We start from the raw sequence: 18,541 nt of genomic DNA, 5'->3' as shown, positions 1-18,541 counted from the left end.
ATAGTGATAGGAGCCCCTTTAGGAAGCTACGCCCCAGATTTATGATTGTCATTTCATGGTGACCGTTTGATGATGAAACCCTCTGTGTTCCCTCTCCTGCCCCCCATTTTCCCCTCGGGAGTAGAGTCTGGTTTACCCACTCCTGGAGGGGTTTGGGGTGGAAGCGGGAGGAGGAGATTAGCCTCAACTCAGGGCAGACAGGGAGAGCCGGAGATGCCAGTGAGACCCTCTGGATGCCGGAGCCCCCCTCCCTCACGCTGGGGTTCCTCCCTGCGGGGACTCTGGCCTCTGCTCAGCCTCTGCCCACTCTCTTGCAGGCCAGCACTATGGAGCACCCCGAGTTCCTCAAGGCGGGCAAACAGCCCGGCCTGCAGATCTGGCGTGTGGAGAAGTTTGACCTGGTACCCGTACCCCAAAACCTGTACGGCGAGTTCTTCACGGGCGACGCCTACGTCCTGCTGAAGACGGTGCAGCTGCGGAACGGGAACCTGCAGTATGACCTCCACTATTGGCTGGGTGAGCACCCCAGCTTCCCTGCACGACACACACCTTCTAGGTGGGACCCCAGGAAGCGTCCGTGGGTGCTGAGGGTCTGTGGAGCCGAATGTAGGTGCCAGACCTGGAGCCGCCTGAGGATAGATTACATGATGCTACTGGGCCTTGAGGAGTGCTCTGAAATGGGGTGCAATGGGGACCCGACCCCTTCTTCCATGGCTTCCCTGGCCCAGCTCCACCTCAACCCTGGAGCCTGGAGTCTGCCTCACACTCATCCCTTCCCTAGCCTCAGTTTCCCACTCTGCGTACTGAGCCCCTGTTTCTCCCCAGCTGTGGTTCTGCAACAGGACAGTAGAGTGTGAGACTGGGGGAGGTGAGAGTGGGGTGACAGAGAGGGATCAGACGGACGAGTGATGTCAGGCTGGGCAGTGTATATGTGTGTATGTGGGGGGGGGATCTCAGGCTCATGCTGCCCCTCCCTGGGCCCCCCCCAGGCAATGAGTGCACGCAGGACGAGAGCGGGGCGGCCGCCATCTTCACTGTGCAGCTGGACGACTACCTGAATGGCCGCGCCGTGCAGCACCGCGAGGTCCAAGGCTTCGAGTCCACCACATTCCTCGGCTACTTCAAGAATGGCCTCAAGTACAAGGTGGGTCCTGGGCAACGGGGCCCATTGCTCCACCTGGTGGGGCGAAGGAGGCACACCCTGGCTTTGGATCCTGGCAGCTCTTCCTTCCAGAGCCTCTGGTTTCTGTTTCTTTGTTCCTTTGAAAAATCTCAGACAGGGCGGCCGGAGAGATAGCATGCCTTTCATGCAGAAGGTCGGTGGTTCGAATCCAGGCACCCCAGATGGTCTCCCAAGCCTGCCAGGAGTGATTTCTGAGCAGAGAGCCAGGAGTCACCCCTGAGTGCTGTCAGGTGTGACCCAAAAACAAAAACAAAAAAATCTCAGACAGGGGCCAGAGCAATAGAACAGTGGTAGGACATTTGCCTTGCATGCAGACCATCCAGGACAGACGGTAGTTTGAATCCTGGCATCCCATATTGTCCTTCGTGCCTGCCAGGAGTGATTTCTGAGCACAGAGCCAGGAGTGACTCCTGAGCACCACTGGGTGTGACCCCAAAGCAAAAAACAGACAGACAGATATCTCAGAAAGCTACAACTTATTACACACTGCTCACGCCAGGGTTTCAGCACACAGCGTTCCAACATCACTTCTGCCAGTGGATCCCCGTCGAACTCACTTCCCGCAGCCCTGCCATGGTCAGCTCCGTTCTGAAGGCCGCTTCTCAGACTCTGATGCCTTTACGCATTTATTCCCCTCCTTTTTTATATCCCACATGTGAAAGAGTCACACTGTGCCCGTCCCCCTCCTTCTGACTAACTTCACTCAACATAATACTCTTTGGCAATAGTCTTGTCAGCAGCCAATTGCCTGATTTTTTTTTTGTTTTTAGCTGAACCATCAGTATTCCACTGTGTATGTGAACCCTAGTTTTTGAATCCCCTCATCTGTGTTCGGACACTTGGGCTGTTTCCAGATTGGGGCTGCTGGGAATAGTGCTGCATATAGGAAGTAGCTGCTTTTTTCTTTCCTTTTTTAAGGAACTTCAGATACTTTTTATTGACACTCAGAAAGATGTGAGGGGAGAGAAAGAAAGTATGTTTCAAGGAAAAACACAGGCTTCTCCCGAGTGGGCAAAGAAAAACCAAAGAGACCTAGAGAAAAGTCAGCAATATCACACACACACACACACACACATACTATATGCTAAAGGAAGAATACGGGCTTGAAGAACATGCCACAAAACTTTTCTGAAGGGAGATTTTTTTTTTTTTTTGGTTTTTGGGTCACACCCGGCAGCGCTCAGGGGTTCCTCCTGGCTCTATGCTCAGAAATCACTCCTGGTAGGCATGGGAGACCATATGGGATGCCGGGATACGAACCACCATCCTTCTGCATGCAAAGCAAACACCTTACCTCCATGCTATCTCTCTGGCCTCAAGATTTTTGTTTTAAAATTTCTTTTAATTGAATCATGAGATACAGAATTGAAAAATTGGTGGTTGAGTTTCATTTGTACAGCATTCCAACACCATCCATCCCTTCACTAGTGTCTATTTCCCGTCACAAAATTTTCCCAGTTTTACTCCCATCCCCACCTGACCCCCAGCCTAACTCTATGGCAAACATTTTTAAGGAGAGATTTTGGGGTTCTAATTTTAAACCGGAGAAAAGGCCACTCCTCCCATTCATATAATATTTCTCTCTCCAGCAGTGACAAGGGCACTATAGCTGCAAACCCAGCCCCTCACTTGCTCATAGGGCTATTTCTATATCTCTGGGTGTTACGCTCTGGGAGGGTCCCCTGCCTGGAGGAACTTGGGTTCCTGCTGCTACACTGAAAGAGGCAGAGCAGGGTGAGACCCCAGCTTGAGCGAAGGTGCTTTCTACCATCACTGGAGTCTCATTTGAGGCCCCTTTGAGGATTGATTAGGTATTTAAAGCCACCTTCATCATATTCCTCTTCCTATTTATGGGCACCCCCTTTAACTTGAATTCTAAAGCATCTGGGCCAGCCCAGAGCTCTTCCCTCCAACCTCTAGCTGAGTTGAGGGGTGAGTGAGCAGAGGTAAGCTGGAATCCCTGAAGGCTGCTCCTGGAAGCCACTGAGGCTCCTAAGCTTCCCTCTCTGCTCTGATCACTTGAGAGCCTGCTGGACTTGCCTTACAGGCCTAGGGTGAGGATTTGGGCAAAGTCTGGTTGCCTTGGAAGGGCTCAGAGAAAGCCATAGTCTTGCCAAACTGGGATCCAAAACTGGTATGCGTAGTCTAGATCTCTGATTTTTAGGGAGGGGACACTGAGGCACAGAGTGGGTCAGCAACTGGCCTGGGGGTCGCATCTTGGATCAGCCATTGTCTCTCTCTGCATCTCAAATGTGAGCCTGCCTGCCCAGAAGAGGTGTGGATGGAGGGTGATTAGAAAGTGCCACAGAGGGGCCAGAGAGATAGCACAGTGGTAGGGCATTTGCCTTGAACGTTGCTGACACAGAACAGACAGTGGTTTGATTCCCAGCATCCCATTATGGTCCCCCCACCCCCACCCCGAGCTTGCCAGGGGCGATTTCTGAGTGCAGAGCCAGGAGTAACCCCTGAGTGCTGTCGGGTGTGACCCAAAAACCAAAAAAAGAAAAGTGCCACAGAGGGATAACAAAGAGCTGGGTGTGCCCTAGAATCAGGCACCAGCTTCCCCAGAGGGTGGGGCACTATTGCCTGCGACCTGTACTGCACCCTCTGCTGGCCAGTCTGCTGGACACAGAACCCAGCTCTGTCTTCTTCCTCTCTGTGCCTTCCTGGACACTTAAAGGAGGGGTGGCCAGACTGGAGGAAGAGGAAGAAAGACCCCTTGAATAGGATTCCTGAAGACCCCAAAGCCGCCCTCCCTACCCTCCACTATATCGGGTGACCTGCTTGTGCCTCCCGGGACTCAGTCCCCGCCTGCTGCCACACAACAAACATTTATCAAGCCCTGGAACCTGTGGCTCCTGACTGTGGCTGTGTAAACAGCAGCAATCTGAGTCAAGATCAAATCCCACTGGGACTGTCCCAGGATGTTTTGTTTGGTGAGGGATACCCAGGGCTGGGCTGCCACCCTGGGCCTGGATTTGGGGCTCTGTCTTGACAGATGGTGTTTCCGAAGGCCAGCCTGTGTTTTGCACCTTCTGGAAATGCGCTGACTGCCTCCACCCTGGCAGGCATAGAAAGACAAGGAGCAAGGCTGATGTAGAAGATCTGGGCTGCCCCAGGCAGGTGTGGGGAGGACAGATGAGCCTGAAATCCTGGAAAGAATAGCCAGGGACCTGAGACCCCCACTGACTTGAGAGTCACTGCTCTGTGCAGAATCTCTTGACCCTCCCCCCATTCCCTATCCCCCGCTTCCCTGCACCTCTTTTTTTTTCACTTTAATTATTTATCAATTGATTGATTGATTGATTTTTGGCCACACCTGGTGGCGCTCAGGAATTACTCCTGACTCTGTCCATATGAGATGCCGGGAATCGAGCCATGTTCCTCCCAGGTTGGCTGCGTGCAAGTAAATGTCCTACCTCTGTGCTATCTCTCCGGCCCCTCCATGCAACTCTTTATCTTGACTCCCAGAAGGGGGTACTGAGTCCTGGAAGCTCCTGATCTAGGGACCCATTGGGAGACTCACAGTCCTGCCCATTCTTATTCCCATTTCTCAGAAAAAGAACCCCCAGAGTTTAGAGACTGGAGGGGACCATCCTGAATCGATGCAGTTTATTTTGTCTTATCCATAGTTTGTTTTGTTTTGTTTGGGGGCCACATGGTGATGCTCAGGGGTTACACTTGGAATCACTTGGGTTACTCAGGAATCACTCTTGATGGTGCCCAAGAGACCATATGGGAGACCAGGGATCAAACCCAGGTTGTCTGTGTGTAAGGCAATTGCCCTACCAGCTGTACTGTACAGCTGCTCTGACTCAAGAAAAGGATTTTAAAGTGACGTAGAGCATGTGCTGACACGTTTGAAGGCCTGAGTTTGATCCTGGCCCTATATACGCCCAAACCTCGACACTGCTGGGGTGGAGCTGGGTAGGGCTCTGCACTCCGCCATAGTGACTCCTATTTTTTTTTTCTTGGTTTTTGGACCACACCCGTTGACACTCAGGGATTACTCCTGGCTATGTGCTCAGAAACCACTCGTGGCTTGGGGAATCATATGGGATGCCAGGGGATCGAACCGTCATTCATCCTAGGCTAGCGCAGGCAAGGCAGACAGACACCTTGCCCCTTTGTCACCGCACCGGCCCTGACTCCTTTTTTTTAAAGGGAAAATTGTAAATTATTATAGACTTGGTTTCTCTTCAAGAATAGCATAAATTCGTTGTCAAATATCAGATGTTATAGGAAGAGAGGTTTTAGGAAAGACATTTTCCCTTGTAATAAAGTTCTGATCTCTAGGAGGGGCAACGGTGGCTGAGAGAAAGAATCTTCTGGAAGGTCACACCTGGCCCACCAGCCAGAATTTCCTCCAATCTTCCTATCTCCTCCTCCTTGAATCCTGCACATCTCCCCTGCATTGGTTTTGTTCCTCCCCCCAAAACTGACTCTGTTCCCTCCCTGCTGTCTCCCCAGAAAGGAGGCGTGGCCTCGGGCTTCAAGCATGTGGTGCCCAATGAGGTGTCGGTGCAGAGACTCCTACAGGTCAAAGGGCGGCGTGTGCCCCGAGCCATGGAGGTGCCCGTGTCCTGGGACAGCTTCAACAACGGCGACTGCTTCATCCTGGACCTGGGCAATGTGAGTTCTGTTCCCCTCGCAGGGGTGGCGGATTCAGGCTCATGGGGGCTTAGTGGACACCGGGTACCAGAGGTACCTGGGAACTAGAGGTGCCTGGGCCTCAGTGTCCTCCTGTCCTCTCCCAGTCAGTAACCCTCTCACCTCGGTCATCAGTTGCTCAGCTCTGTCCCTTCTGTTTTGGAACCTGCACAAGTAGGACCAACAGTGTCCTCCTTTCCTGGCTCAGCACAGACCTTGTCATGTGCAGGCTGGTGCGAGGCTAATAAGGTTTCTCCCAGACAGCTGTGCCACCACTTACTGTCCTTTCTGCTGTCCAAGGCCTTGGTGGCTTCTAGTTTGGGGGACTGTGGCACGCACTATCTCCCCACTGGTTCCATAGCCCCAAATATGTCCCCACACCATCAGGCAGACAGACATGTGTGTCCTGTCAGGGGAGGCAGGAGGGAGGTGGTCCCTATGAAGGTGTCACACATAATGTCCTGTCTTGCCCCCACCCCTGCCCTGGGGCACAGTTCACTTCTCTGTGTTTGAGCACACACTCTTGGATCCCAGTGGGACATGCAGACATCTCCAGGGGTTTCCACACTCCCCTCTCGCATGGTCCCTGGGCGGGCTCATGCCGGGTTCTGCCTTTCAGGACATCTACCAGTGGTGCGGCTCTGCGTGCAACAACTTCGAGAGGCTGAAGGCCACGCAGGTGTCCAGGGGCATCAGGGACAACGAGCGGAATGGACGCGCCCGTGTGCATGTGTCTGAGGAGGGCAGAGAGCCAGAGGCGATGCTCCAGGTACCACTAGTGGGCCACATCCCAGGGTACTGTTGTGTGTGTGTGGGGTGGGGGTTATGGCATCCAGGACCATCTCCCGTGCTGTGGGCTGTTCTGGGGAACTTGGGTTACCTACCAGGGTGGCTCTTTTTAGGAGGTACCAAAAAGAGCCCAAATGCTCAGATTCCGGGCTAGGATCCCAGGGCCGGTGTGCGTGGGGAACCACACCTACCAGCAGGGGGCGCCAGCGAGTTGAGAACTGGCATCCTGGCATCTCCTAGCATCTTGGCTCCTGCCAGCCTGCGGCAGAAGCCCCTCCTGCAGTACAAGATGATGGGAACCTCGCCCCCTTTCTGCTTCTGACCATCTCTGCTAGTCTCTGCCCCCTCAGTCAAGTGCTTGATGGCACTGATAGCTGTTGCACTTTGGGAGATAGCAATAGAGGTAACAGGCCACAGAGAAAGGAGGAGGCCCAGAAGTGTGCTCCAGGCTGTCTGGCTTCTGCTGTTCTCGGGGCGTGACAGGGTGTGGGATAGTTCCAACTTTTTGCGGGGAATAGAAGTTGATTCTAAAAAAAAATAAAAAATAAAAACTTAAAAAAATAGATCAACTTAAAAAAAAGTTGGTTCTCTTGGAAGAATCCTGGCTACCACCATAGATTGGTCTGAGGCAGCAGAGGGGATGGGGCACGGAGGAAAGTAGCTGGAGGGAACCTGGAATGGAGGCGTGAGAACAGAGTCTGCAGTCCCAGAAATCTGTGTTCAGATCCTATTTTAGCTGACAGGGAAAGTCACTTTGATTCTCCAGTGGTGGTTCCTTCCTTGCGAAAAGAGCATGATAGGGTCTCTGAGGATGTGTAAGGAATGGCTGGGAGCTCTTTATTGGGGGGGGGGAAACACCTGGTGGTGCTGAGGGGTTCCTCCTGCCTCTACGCTCAGAAATCAGTCCTGATGGTGCTCAGGAGACCATATGGGATGTGGGGATCAAACCTGGGTCTGTCCCAAGCCAGCAGTTTGCAAGGCAAATGCCCTACTGGTATACTATCGCTCCAGCCCCTGGCTGGGAGCTCTTAAAGACACAGCTTTGGGGTGTGTGCCATTTGGAGAAAGCCTTAAGAGTCTGTGATTCTGTGCCCTGAAAGCTGAAGAGAAGGGTCCAAGGAGCTCCAGACACAGGTGACAGGCAGGCCTGAGGAAGTTCACCACTTAGGAACCAATCGAGCCTAACGCAGGAGCTTTTCAGAGGGGCCCTGTTCTTAGCTCAAGCACCCGGGATGTGTGTATATGCATACAGGAGCAGGTCTGTGCTTGCGTGTTTGCATATGTGTGCATGGCCCATGTCTGCCTGGCCAGGAGCCAGGCCCCTGCTGATGATGGCGGCTGCAGCGAGCTCATAGCCTCACTCCTCCCTCTCCTGCCTCCCCTGCAGGTCCTGGGCCCCAAGCCCACTCTTCCCGAAGGGACGAGCGATGACACCCAGGTGGACGCGAGCAACCGCAAGCTGGCCAAGCTCTACAAGGTCAGTCTCGGTTGGGAGGTAGGAGGGTGGGTTTTCTGTGACTGCCACCAGCTATATGACATCTTCCGCCAAGCGAGTGAAGTCCATGGGAGCTGGGGTCATGGGGCGGCTCAGCTTCCATAATGTGCGATGGACACACATCTCCCTTTTGTCTTCCTACGTGGAGGAGGAGAGAAGGGAACCGTTGGAGACACCTCTGGGCCATATTCATTGGGCTGTGGATAGCACAGACACGTGGTCTGTAAAGTGGGGACAAGGGCAGTTGGGGGAGTCCACACTGCAGGGTTTCTGGTTGGTACTTTTGGGATCATCAGAGCTTCCATCTTTGTTTTCTAAGCACGGTGGGGTCCTGCGTTCTTTCCTCATAGTTATGGTTGTAGAGTGATTTTTTTTTAACTTGATTGATCGATTGATTGATTTTTGGGTCACACCGACGGTACTCAGGAGTTACTCTTGGCTCTACACTCAGAAATTGCCCCCAGCAAGTTGTAGGACCATATGGGATGCCAGGAACCCACTCGGGTGCAAGCAAGTCAAACACCCTACCCTGTGCTATCTCTCTGGCTCCCTGTAGTGTGATGTTTTTAATGCCCCATGCTGGCGTTCTCTGACTAAGAGAAATGGCTAGTTTGCCTCTACTGCCTCCTGGTCTTTGACTTGGATTCTGTCTCTCACCCGGGCGCCATCAATGTGACTTCTGGCTCCTAAAGCCTCCGACTCTGCCTCCTGCGGCCTTGTAGTCCCTGTCTCGGCCTTCTAGAACTGCACAGAGAAAACTCAGCAAGTGTGTTAGGAAAAGACTGGAAATGGGGGTGTGGCTGGGTTCTTGAGGGACTCAGTCCTCGCTTCCTCCTGACTTTAAGTCCGAATGAGGCTGATCTTGAGCTCAGAAACTTGCAGTTGAGTTTGGGACAAAAGCCCAGCTCAGCCCCTGACAGCACAGGCATGTGGTCTATAAAGTGGGGAGAAGTGTTGTATTAATTATTCATTATAGAGTCGGAGTGTGGATGGCGAAGCCTTTTCCGGCCTGGCCCAGTGTCTGCAGCCCCTTCGGCCGGCGGGTCTGTAGTTGCAGGGTGATGGCGAAGAAATGATCCACAGGCAGTTAGATGAAGTTTCAGGAGACATCCGGCTTTTATTACAAGGCCCTAATCACCATGTGCTTTTTTCACATGGCCTCTAAGCCGAGCAGCCTCTTTCCTGCTGCTCTGCATCCATCCTGGGTCTGCTCTCTCTCCTTGCTGTCACCTTTCTTCTCGCCCCGCCCCCCAGGCAACCCCTAAATTACCAACCACAGACCCCTCCCAGCTGTGGGTGGGTCTGACCATCCAGGTGAGATTAGCATATGGCATTGGGGAGGAGTAACAGCCCCAACTGTGACCTCAGTTTTTGTGGTTAGATAGTAAACTTTCTTTTTTTTTTTTTTTGGTTTTTGGGTCACACCCGGCAGTGCTCAGGGGTTACTCCTGGCTCTATGCTCAGAAATCTCTCCTGGCAGGCACGGGGGACCATATGGGACGCCGGGATTTGAACCACGGACCTTCTGCATGAAAGGCAAACACCTTACCTCCATGCTATCTCTCCGGCCCCAGATAGTAAACTTTCACTGAAAGAACACATCATTTTTATACTGGTTATAAAAATCACACGTGCTAGGGTTGCCAAGGTCATGTACATGCTTCCAGAATCATGTAAAAAAGTAGTCCTGGTAGTTTCATAATTAGGGTTTAGTCTGCTGGTTTAATCATGAACGCAACATAAATCAGTTGTTAAAATCAATTGTTTAGGGGCCAGAGAGATAGCACAGTGGTAGGGCATTTGCCTTGCACGCGGTTGACCCGGGATGGACCCGGGTTCAATTCCAAGCATCCCATATGGTCCCCTGAGCCTGCAAGAAGCAACTTCTGAGTGCAGAGCCAGGAGTAAATCCTGAGCACGACCGGGTATAGCCCCCCCAAAAATCCTCCCCCAGTTCAATTGTTTGGTTATGACTTCTTTTGCTTCCTTTTCAAACCCACACTCAGCACTTCCTGGGGGCTTCTCCTGGCTTGGTGCTAAGAGGTTGTTTCCAGCCATGATCAGGGGACCATGGGGTTACCAGAGATGGAATCCTGGGCTCCTGTGTTATATGAAGATCATTATGCTTCAGTCCGATGAGGAGTGGTGTGTGTGTGTGTGTGTGTGTGTGTGTGTGTGTGTGTGTGTGTGTGTGTGTGTGTGTGTGTGTGTGTGTTGGTGGGAATCAAACCCAGGCTCCCACAAATGCAGAGCTGAGGGCTAAGTCACCTCTTCTGCCCCTGGTTCCCGATTGGTTGTGCAACCACTGACTTTAATCTGAATCTCATCCGGGTCATTGCACAGGACTCTTTCCTCCTATTCATTCGTTGTTGTTGTTGTTTCCTTCCCACTTGGGAGTGTTCAGGGGCCATTCCCAGCATATTTCTTGTCGTCAGTTTTGAATGTGTTTGTGGAGGAGGGACCATGTGGCACCAAGATCCAAACCAGAGTTGCAACTTTTGGAGCTGTCTCCTTGAATTTGAGTCTCATTTCAGTGAACGATTCACTTTTCTCTTTCTTTTTTAAAGTTTATTTATTTACTTATTTAGTTTTAATTTTTGGGTTTTGGTCCATACTATACTCAGGGAACCCCATACTCAGGAGTTCCTTTTGCCCTGTGCTCAGAAATCGCTTCTGGCAGGCTTGGGGGACCATATAGGATGCCAGGGATTGAACCCAGGTCTGTCCTGGGTCACCCAAGTGCAAGGCAAACACTCTACCTCTGTGCTATCTCTCTGGCCCTCCTTCTTTTCTCTTTTGATCTTTGGACCACCCTTGGCAGTACTCAGGGCTTATTCCTGACTCTGTGCTCAGGGGTTACTCCTGAGAGCTTGAGAGAGCACCTGAGAGGTGCCGGGGATTGAATCCTGGTTAGCTGTGTGCCAGACGAACATCTTAGCTGCTGTACTATGGCTCTGGCCTCTGTTCATTTCTTTTCCTCTGTCCCTACATCTCTGCATGTCATCCCACTACCACTGAGACCCAGGTGCAGTTTCCTTATTACTGTGTGTATGGGGGGGGGTGCAGGGATGTCTCACAGAGGCACCCACAGAGCTGAGAAGGAAAGAGAAAGACTGAATATGTCTCCCAGTTTGCGGATACATGCCTAGTGCTCTGTGCAATTTTCCTGGGAGGTTGATGATGAACTCTGTGAGATCGATTCATTCATGAATGCATCCTCGCCCTTGCCCCCAGGTCTCCAACAGCGCAGGATCCATGGCAGTGTCCCTGGTGGCCGACGAGAACCCCTTCACCCAGGGGGCCTTGGCCTCAGAGGACTGCTTCATCCTGGACCATGGCAGGAATGGGAAGATCTTCGTCTGGAAAGGTACCAGCCAAAGCCCCGAACCATATTTGCTTCCCAGTGAAGCTGGGGTGACCCTGGTGGCCCCAGCAGTAGAATCATTGGGTCTGGCTAAGAAACAGCAGGAGTGGCCCCTGAAATCCCTGAGCCTTGCTGAGGATGCTCCCACAAATGTTTTATGGACAGCATGGGGTCCAATGATGCTGAGGGGATTGTTTCTCACAGGAATTTGAAGTGCCTTGCATTGTCTGTTGAGATCTTTCTTGAGAACACTGGAGTAATCTGGGGAAGGGGATGCTCAGGCTCCAAGGGCCCCTGTGGGGCTTTTCTTGTAGGGACCTGTTGGAAAATGTGCGTCCAGGCTTTTCGGAGACATACCTTGGGCATCCTTTTTCGGTGCCTCCCTGGCCAAGGCAGAGGGAGAAGGAGAGAAAAAGACTTGGCCAGTCCTCTGGATATCTCTGCCTTCCAGGCCCTCAGCTTTGCCTTGGAAGGGTTGGGCCTGGCACCAGCTGATGAGGAAGATTATCAGGGGTTCAGGGTGGAGCCAACCTCAGAGTGTGCAGTGGGAGGAGTACCCTGCTGTGGACAGATGACCTGGGGAAGGGGGAGCTGAATATCAGTCAAGCTTTCTCCACTTTCAGCAAGCCTGACCCGTTCTTCCTTCTAGAAGTGTAAAAGCATATGAGGTAACAGTGGTCTCTTACAAGGGCTGTAGTGTCCACACACAAACTCAATAAGTGGGGACCAAAGGAAACCATGGCTACTGGCCTCCACCAGGCCCCCTGGCTGGACCCTGGGGACTCACAAAGTGGTCAGCTTTGAAGGTTTCTGGCCTCCCAATCTGAGATGAGAGTGGAAAATGGCCCCTCTTGGTCTTGGAACCTGAAAGTCAGACCCAGCATTGACCCGAGTCCCCCTCCGCCATCTTCTCTGGCTGCCCACAGGCAGACAAGCCAACATGGAGGAGAGAAGGGCTGCCCTCAAGACTGCCTCTGACTTTATCTCCAAGATGGGCTACCCCAAGCACACTCAGGTGAGCCTGGAGGCCCATGGGCTGGAGAGCGGGGCCTGGGTCAACCTCCTCCCTGTTCCCTACCTGCCCAGTGGATCTGGTCCAGAAACCCCAGTTTTTGAGCCCTCATCTGATTTCTTATCACTCCTTCCAGGTTTCTGTCCTTCCGGAGGGGGGTGAGACCCCACTTTTCAAGCAATTCTTCAAGAACTGGCGGGACCCCGACCAGACAGACGGCCCAGGCCTGGCCTACCTCTCCAGTCACATCGCCAATGTGGAGCGGGTGCCCTTCGACGTGTCCACCCTGCACACCTCCACGGCTATGGCCGCCCAGCATGCCATGGATGATGATGGCACAGGCCAGAAGCAGGTGCATGGAGTGGGGCGTGGGGCCCAGGACCCAGAACCCGGGTGCTTCTCCGAGGGCTCACTCTGAGTGGGTGAAAGTCTTTATCGGTCTGAATTTATATGGCCTGCATATATTGAGCACCCACTGTGTACACAGTCCTCTGCCAAGTTTCCAAACAACCTTGACGTCTTGTCTAAGGGGATAGACTTGATCTTCCCTTAAAGGGGGGCAGACATGAAACATGCTCCACTCTGTAGTTTAGAAATTCCCCATGAAGAGAATTTCTATATTTGAAAAGAAGGCAGGAAGGTGAAGATGAGACACCTCCCCCTGACCCACACCACCAAGCTGGTGGTGAAGAGTTTAGGGGAAAGGAGGCCACTTGAAAGAGAGAAAGAGATGTGAAAAAGGCGGTCAGGCAGGCCAGTGGGGTCCAGAAAAGTCTGGAGGCTGGTTCCACTTCCGGTAGACATCGATTCCATTCCATAGGAGGAGGAACCTCCTCTTTATTAATTTGGCCTTTTTTTTTTTTTTTTTTTTGGTTTTTGGGTCACACCCGGCAACGCTCAGGGGTTATTCCTGGCTCTATGCTCAGAAATTGCTCCTGGCAGGCTTGGAGGACCATATGGGATGCCAGGATTCGAACCACCAACCTTCTGCATGAAAGGCAAACACCTTACCTCCATGCTATCTCTCCGGCCCCAATTTGGCCTTTTCTGCCACCTATTTGCTCTGCAGGAGGAGACCATGATAAAACATTCAGGGTAGATTCATGTGTAAAAGCCTTATTTTTTAGTTTTTTTTAGCCTGTTTGAACCTCACTTTTCTCACCTGTAAAATGGGGAGGTGGGGTGACTCCACCCCATTAACCTTTCAGAATTTTCCACCTCTCGATCCTGGGGTCCTATTTCCCTGTGTTTGGAGGGCAGTGACTCACATAATCACAAGGGGGCGCTGTAGAGCTTGTGGAAAATCTATAAAAAATCTATAAAATTCAGCAGTGGATTCCCTTAGGTGCTGGTAATTAAGAACACATCATCATTCAGTTACTAAGAGCATCTGCTGCCCACAGAGTGAATGGCTGGGGCCAGGATCTTACAATGCTTGCATTAGCCCTCCAGGTTAGGGATTCTTGCATGTTAATTTTGTAGCCTGCCACTTCGCTATATACATCCATTGATTCATATTCATAGATTCATAGATTTATATATGGATCTATTGTTTCTAGAAGCTTTTTGGTAGAGTCTTTAGGGTTTTCTAGATCTATTATCATGTCATCTGCAAACAGTGAGAGCTTGACTTCTTCCTTTCCTGTCTGGGTTCCCTTGATACCTTTTTCTTGCCTAAGTGCTATGGCAGGAACTTCCAGCACTATGTTGACTAGGAGTGGTGAGAGAGGTGAGAGAGGAAAGGCTTTTATCTTCTCCTTTGAGTATAAATTTTGCCATGAGCTTGTGGTAAATGGCCTTGACTATATTGACAAAAGTTCCTTCCATTCCCATCCTGTTGAGAATGGAATCTTACCAAGAATGGAGGTTGGGCCTTATCAAATGCTTTCTCCACAGCTATTGAAATGATCATATGGTTTTTATTTTTCCTTTTGTCGATATGATGGATTATGTTGATTGATGTATGATGTTATACCATCATTGCATTCCTGGAATGAAACCTGCATGTATGATCTTGATGAGGCGTTGGATCCTATTTGGAGGGCAGGGATTCTTAATAATTTCATTTTCAGTTGAGCAGCAGAGGCTCTGACAGGCTAAGCAGTAGGACTGCTTTGATACAGATAAACGTTGATAAATGCCCAGATGGGGACTTTTAGATACAATAACTAAAATCATGTTTTAGTTTTTATTTATTTATTTTTTTGGGCCACACCCGGTGGTGCTCAGGGGTTACTCCTGGCTGTCTGCTCAGAAATAGCTCCTGGCAGGCACGGGGGACCATATGGGACTCCGGGATTCGAACCAACCACCTTAGGTCCTGGATCGGCTACTTGCACCGATGTGCTATATCTCCGGGCCCTAAAATCATGTTTTAAAATGTCACTACGTAGCTGCCCAGCCCTGGGTGCATCTCTCTCAATCCCAGAATGAGAGTCCTAGCTTTGAATCCTGGTGGCCCTGTCATTTGGGGGTAAGATTTCACTCCCAATCCTTTGAAACTGGTGGAGTCAGTGAAACTAAAGCTGTCCCCCGGGGAGTGAGTGGGGGGCAGGGTTGCCAGCTGTGTCTGAGCGAAGCTTTGCCCTTGCAGATCTGGAGAATTGAAGGCTCCGACAAGGTGCCTGTGGACCCATCCACCTATGGGCAGTTCTATGGCGGCGACAGCTACATCATTCTGTACAACTACCATCACGGCAACCGGCAGGGGCAGATCATTTACAACTGGTAAGTTTGGAGGCTCGTGGGGTTGCTGGCTGGGTCCTGAGCATGGTCACAGGTGGGGAGTGGAGCTGGGTGAAATCTGCCATACTCTGACAGAAAAGGCTTTTCCCCTTGGGAACCCCACATGTCTTCTTTATCAAAACCACTTTCAAACAATTCTGAACATCTGCATGTGCACAAGGGGACATGGTGGTCCGGTAGCGGCCTTCCTCACATCTTGCCCCAATCCTAGAGGGTGAGAGCTGTGCGCATACCTGTTTTTCCCCCAATGGCACTTCTAATGAAAAATACCATTTTCAACTAAATGTTCATCATGAGCTTCAGTGCTCTAACACTTTAAGAATATAAAAAATTATTGTGCATTAAAAATAGATGAAGTCTCCTCTTTTTTGTTGTTGTTTCTTGGGCCATGCCTGGCAGCACTCAGGGGTTCCTCCTGGGTCTGCGCTCAGGAATTGCTTCTGGCAGGCTCGGGATAATATGGATTGCCAGGAATTGTACCCGTGACTGTCCTGGGTTGGCCGTGTGTAAGACAAACACCCTACCACTGTGCTATCACTCTGGTCCCTCAAAGTCTCATCTTTTAAAATAGAGAATAGCCTCTGCCTAGCTAAAAAGCTCTTGTGTAATGCACTTAGGATGAGGAAGTTCACTGACATAAAAAATTAAAAATTGTCTGTACCCATTAATGCTCTAGGGCTATTATTCCTAGCAGTGCTCAGGGGACTCTGGGGTGCTGAGGAGCAAACCCAGGGCTCCTCCATGCAAAGCATGAGCACCATGCTCAGCCCCAAGTCTCTTGGATTTTCTCAGATGCGGACAGGGTGGCCTGATGCTGAGCCGGGGTGTGGCCTGTGGGCTTGCTTCTTCCTCCTGAGCACCTTGGGAGAGGCAGCTGGGGTTTGCTCAGAGAAGGGACAGAGCCAGCCTGGGGGCACTGAGTCCTTCACACTTCCTCTTGAGCACCAGAAGAAACTCTCTGGGTTTAGTATCGTTGTCTGTACTCTGGAGATTTGTGGTTTCTCAGGCCCCAAATAAGGGACTTAGGACCAGTGGGCACATCAATGTTGAGTGTCACTTCCTCTAATAGGCAGGGTGCCCAGTCCACCCAGGATGAGGTCGCTGCATCTGCCATCCTGACTGCCCAGCTGGATGAGGAACTGGGAGGAACCCCTGTCCAGGTGAGCATGGCCCAAGGCCCCCAGGGTAAGACTAGATGTTTTGTACATCTGGTCACCCACCCACTCACTTACCCATCCAATCCATCTACCCATTCATCCATCCATCCACCCATCCACCCACCCATCTATCCATCCATTGATCCATCCATCCATCCATTCATCCACCCATCCGTCCGTTTGTCCGCCCATCCATCTGTCTGTCCATCTATCCACCTGTATGTTCATCTACTCATCCAAGAAGCACCTAGGAGGACACGGACACACACACCCCTGGTATCCAATACCAAGACTGCAGCCTTAAATGCACAGAACTACGTCTGCCTGATGGGTTTAGTTTCTTGAGTAGGGAAAGATTTAGCAACCACACCCCCATGGACATGTAAATGGATGTACACAGTATGTGAGGAAAAATGGAGAGAGTAATGGGAGAGGCAGCCTAGGGTATGACTCAGAATGAACAGAGCCAGTCTGTGGGCTTGGAATCCATGTCTGGGTGACCTTGACCAAGCCACTTAGCCTCACCTCACCTCACTCTTCCTCTTTTCACATACTGGCTTATTACACCAACTCATAGCATGAAGGTGGGGTTAAGAGTTGACTTTTGAAAAAAAAATTCTGGAAAGTGAAGTCTGTGCGGTCCTTAGTACATCCCTTAAAGGTGTAGGTGTTGTGTGTGTGTGTGTGTGTGTGTGTGTGTGTGTGTGTGTGTGTGTGTGTGTGTGTGATCTGATGTCACAGATACCAGTTCAGATCTAATTGAGAGGAAGGGAATTATTCCTGGATCCAGCTCAAGTGCTGGTGGGCGCTGTGAACTTGTGAACTGGGTGCCCTAGGAGGTGGGTCCTGACAGCAACCGTAGGGGCAGCCTCAGGTGCCTCACCAAGAGTCCTGAGAGGTTAGAGGCTGAGCCTGGATTCTCCCTGCCAGGGACTCTGAGCTCTGTGCCAGTAGGGGCTGCTTTAAAGGAGACCCCAGCGCCCCAACACAGAGTGACTAGTTGGGGTGAAAGAAGAGTGAAAGACGGGCACACAGGTGATCGAGCCTTGCAGAGGCCTCCTTGACTCCCCTACCCCAACCCCAACTCCCTAAGCAGCCAAGGGCCGTGAGGGACTCTCCAGGTCTGACACCCTTTTCTCACCACGACTCACTGTCGAACCCAAGGCTGACCTCATGCTCCTGCAGAAAGTTGCCTCCTGCTGCCCAGTGAGGGAGGAGAGGCAGATGGGGATCCCACAGTTCTTAACTGACGTAGGGTCACACGCAAGTTCTCACTGGAGGAAAGAAAAGGGAGAGAGAGCGCAGGGGCCTTCTTGTCAAGTCCATTTGTCTGCAGACCCTGCTTCTCTGCACAGATACACACAGACACATGAATACATACAGACACAGGCACACAGTTACACATAGATGTTTACACACACAAATGCATCCACACAGACACACAAATACGCAGACACACAGAAACACATGGCAGGATGCTCTTTTCTGGAGCTGAGGAGGGGGAAAGAAAGCCTGCAGCCACAGAACTAATGCCCCCCCTCCCTACCTCCCACTCTCTGCCAGAGCCGCGTGGTCCAAGGCAAGGAGCCTGCCCACCTCATGAGCCTGTTCGGCGGGAAGCCCATGATCATCTACAAGGGGGGCACCTCCCGCGAGGGCGGTCAGTCGGCCCCTGCCAGCACCCGCCTCTTCCAGGTCCGGGCCACCAGCTCAGGAGCCACCCGCGCCGTGGAGGTAAAGTTCGGTCCCCGGGGTCCTGCCCCGGCCCCCCTGGAGGAAACGCTCAGTCCCTGTGGCCCTGTCTCCAGCCCCCAAGAAGGGAAGATTTATGTCTCTTCCTGCTCTGCAGCAGGACTGAAGTCTCAGATGGGCTTTTATTGCCAAGATGCCCAGTGTTCCTTACATTCCTCCCATGATGGGCAGCTCACTCCTTCCCAGAAAGTGCCTCCAGGCCACATCCCACTTGGCCACTCTTCCCCTCAGACTGCAGGAGTGCGGAAGCACCCTTCCTGGGTCCTGGGTGCCCTCCTTGTGTGAATACAGCCCAGGCTTCCAGAATTTCCATGGAGCATCAGCAAGGCAGGGCATCAGCCTGGCCCTTCTCTTTTTGTTTTGTTTTGTTTTGTTTTGTTTTTGTTTGGTTTGG

General features: G+C 51.7%; 1 protein-coding gene across 3 annotated transcripts in view; it reads left to right on the top strand.

Annotated features, from left to right (window-relative positions):
- Nucleotides 1–18,541, top strand: part of GSN (gelsolin) — a 55,429-nt gene that overhangs the window by 31,611 nt on the left and 5,277 nt on the right. For 2 of the 3 annotated variants that reach the window (XM_049773066.1, XM_049773065.1), the window contains exons 2-12: nt 318–516; nt 990–1,144; nt 5,654–5,815; nt 6,453–6,602; nt 8,010–8,099; nt 11,352–11,484; nt 12,408–12,496; nt 12,630–12,845; nt 15,087–15,220; nt 16,308–16,398; nt 17,959–18,129. In XM_049773066.1, the coding sequence (XP_049629023.1) occupies nt 327–516; nt 990–1,144; nt 5,654–5,815; nt 6,453–6,602; nt 8,010–8,099; nt 11,352–11,484; nt 12,408–12,496; nt 12,630–12,845; nt 15,087–15,220; nt 16,308–16,398; nt 17,959–18,129 (1,581 nt within the window). In that variant the 5' untranslated portion in view covers nt 318–326. The remainder of the gene's footprint in view (nt 1–317; nt 517–989; nt 1,145–5,653; nt 5,816–6,452; nt 6,603–8,009; nt 8,100–11,351; nt 11,485–12,407; nt 12,497–12,629; nt 12,846–15,086; nt 15,221–16,307; nt 16,399–17,958; nt 18,130–18,541) is intronic. The other variant, XM_049773067.1, reaches the window with a different exon arrangement.

Source organism: Suncus etruscus, chromosome 5 (genome assembly GCF_024139225.1).
Source record: "Suncus etruscus isolate mSunEtr1 chromosome 5, mSunEtr1.pri.cur, whole genome shotgun sequence".
Classification (NCBI taxonomy): Eukaryota; Metazoa; Chordata; class Mammalia; order Eulipotyphla; family Soricidae; genus Suncus; species Suncus etruscus.
This window is presented reverse-complemented; position numbering and strand designations above follow the sequence as displayed.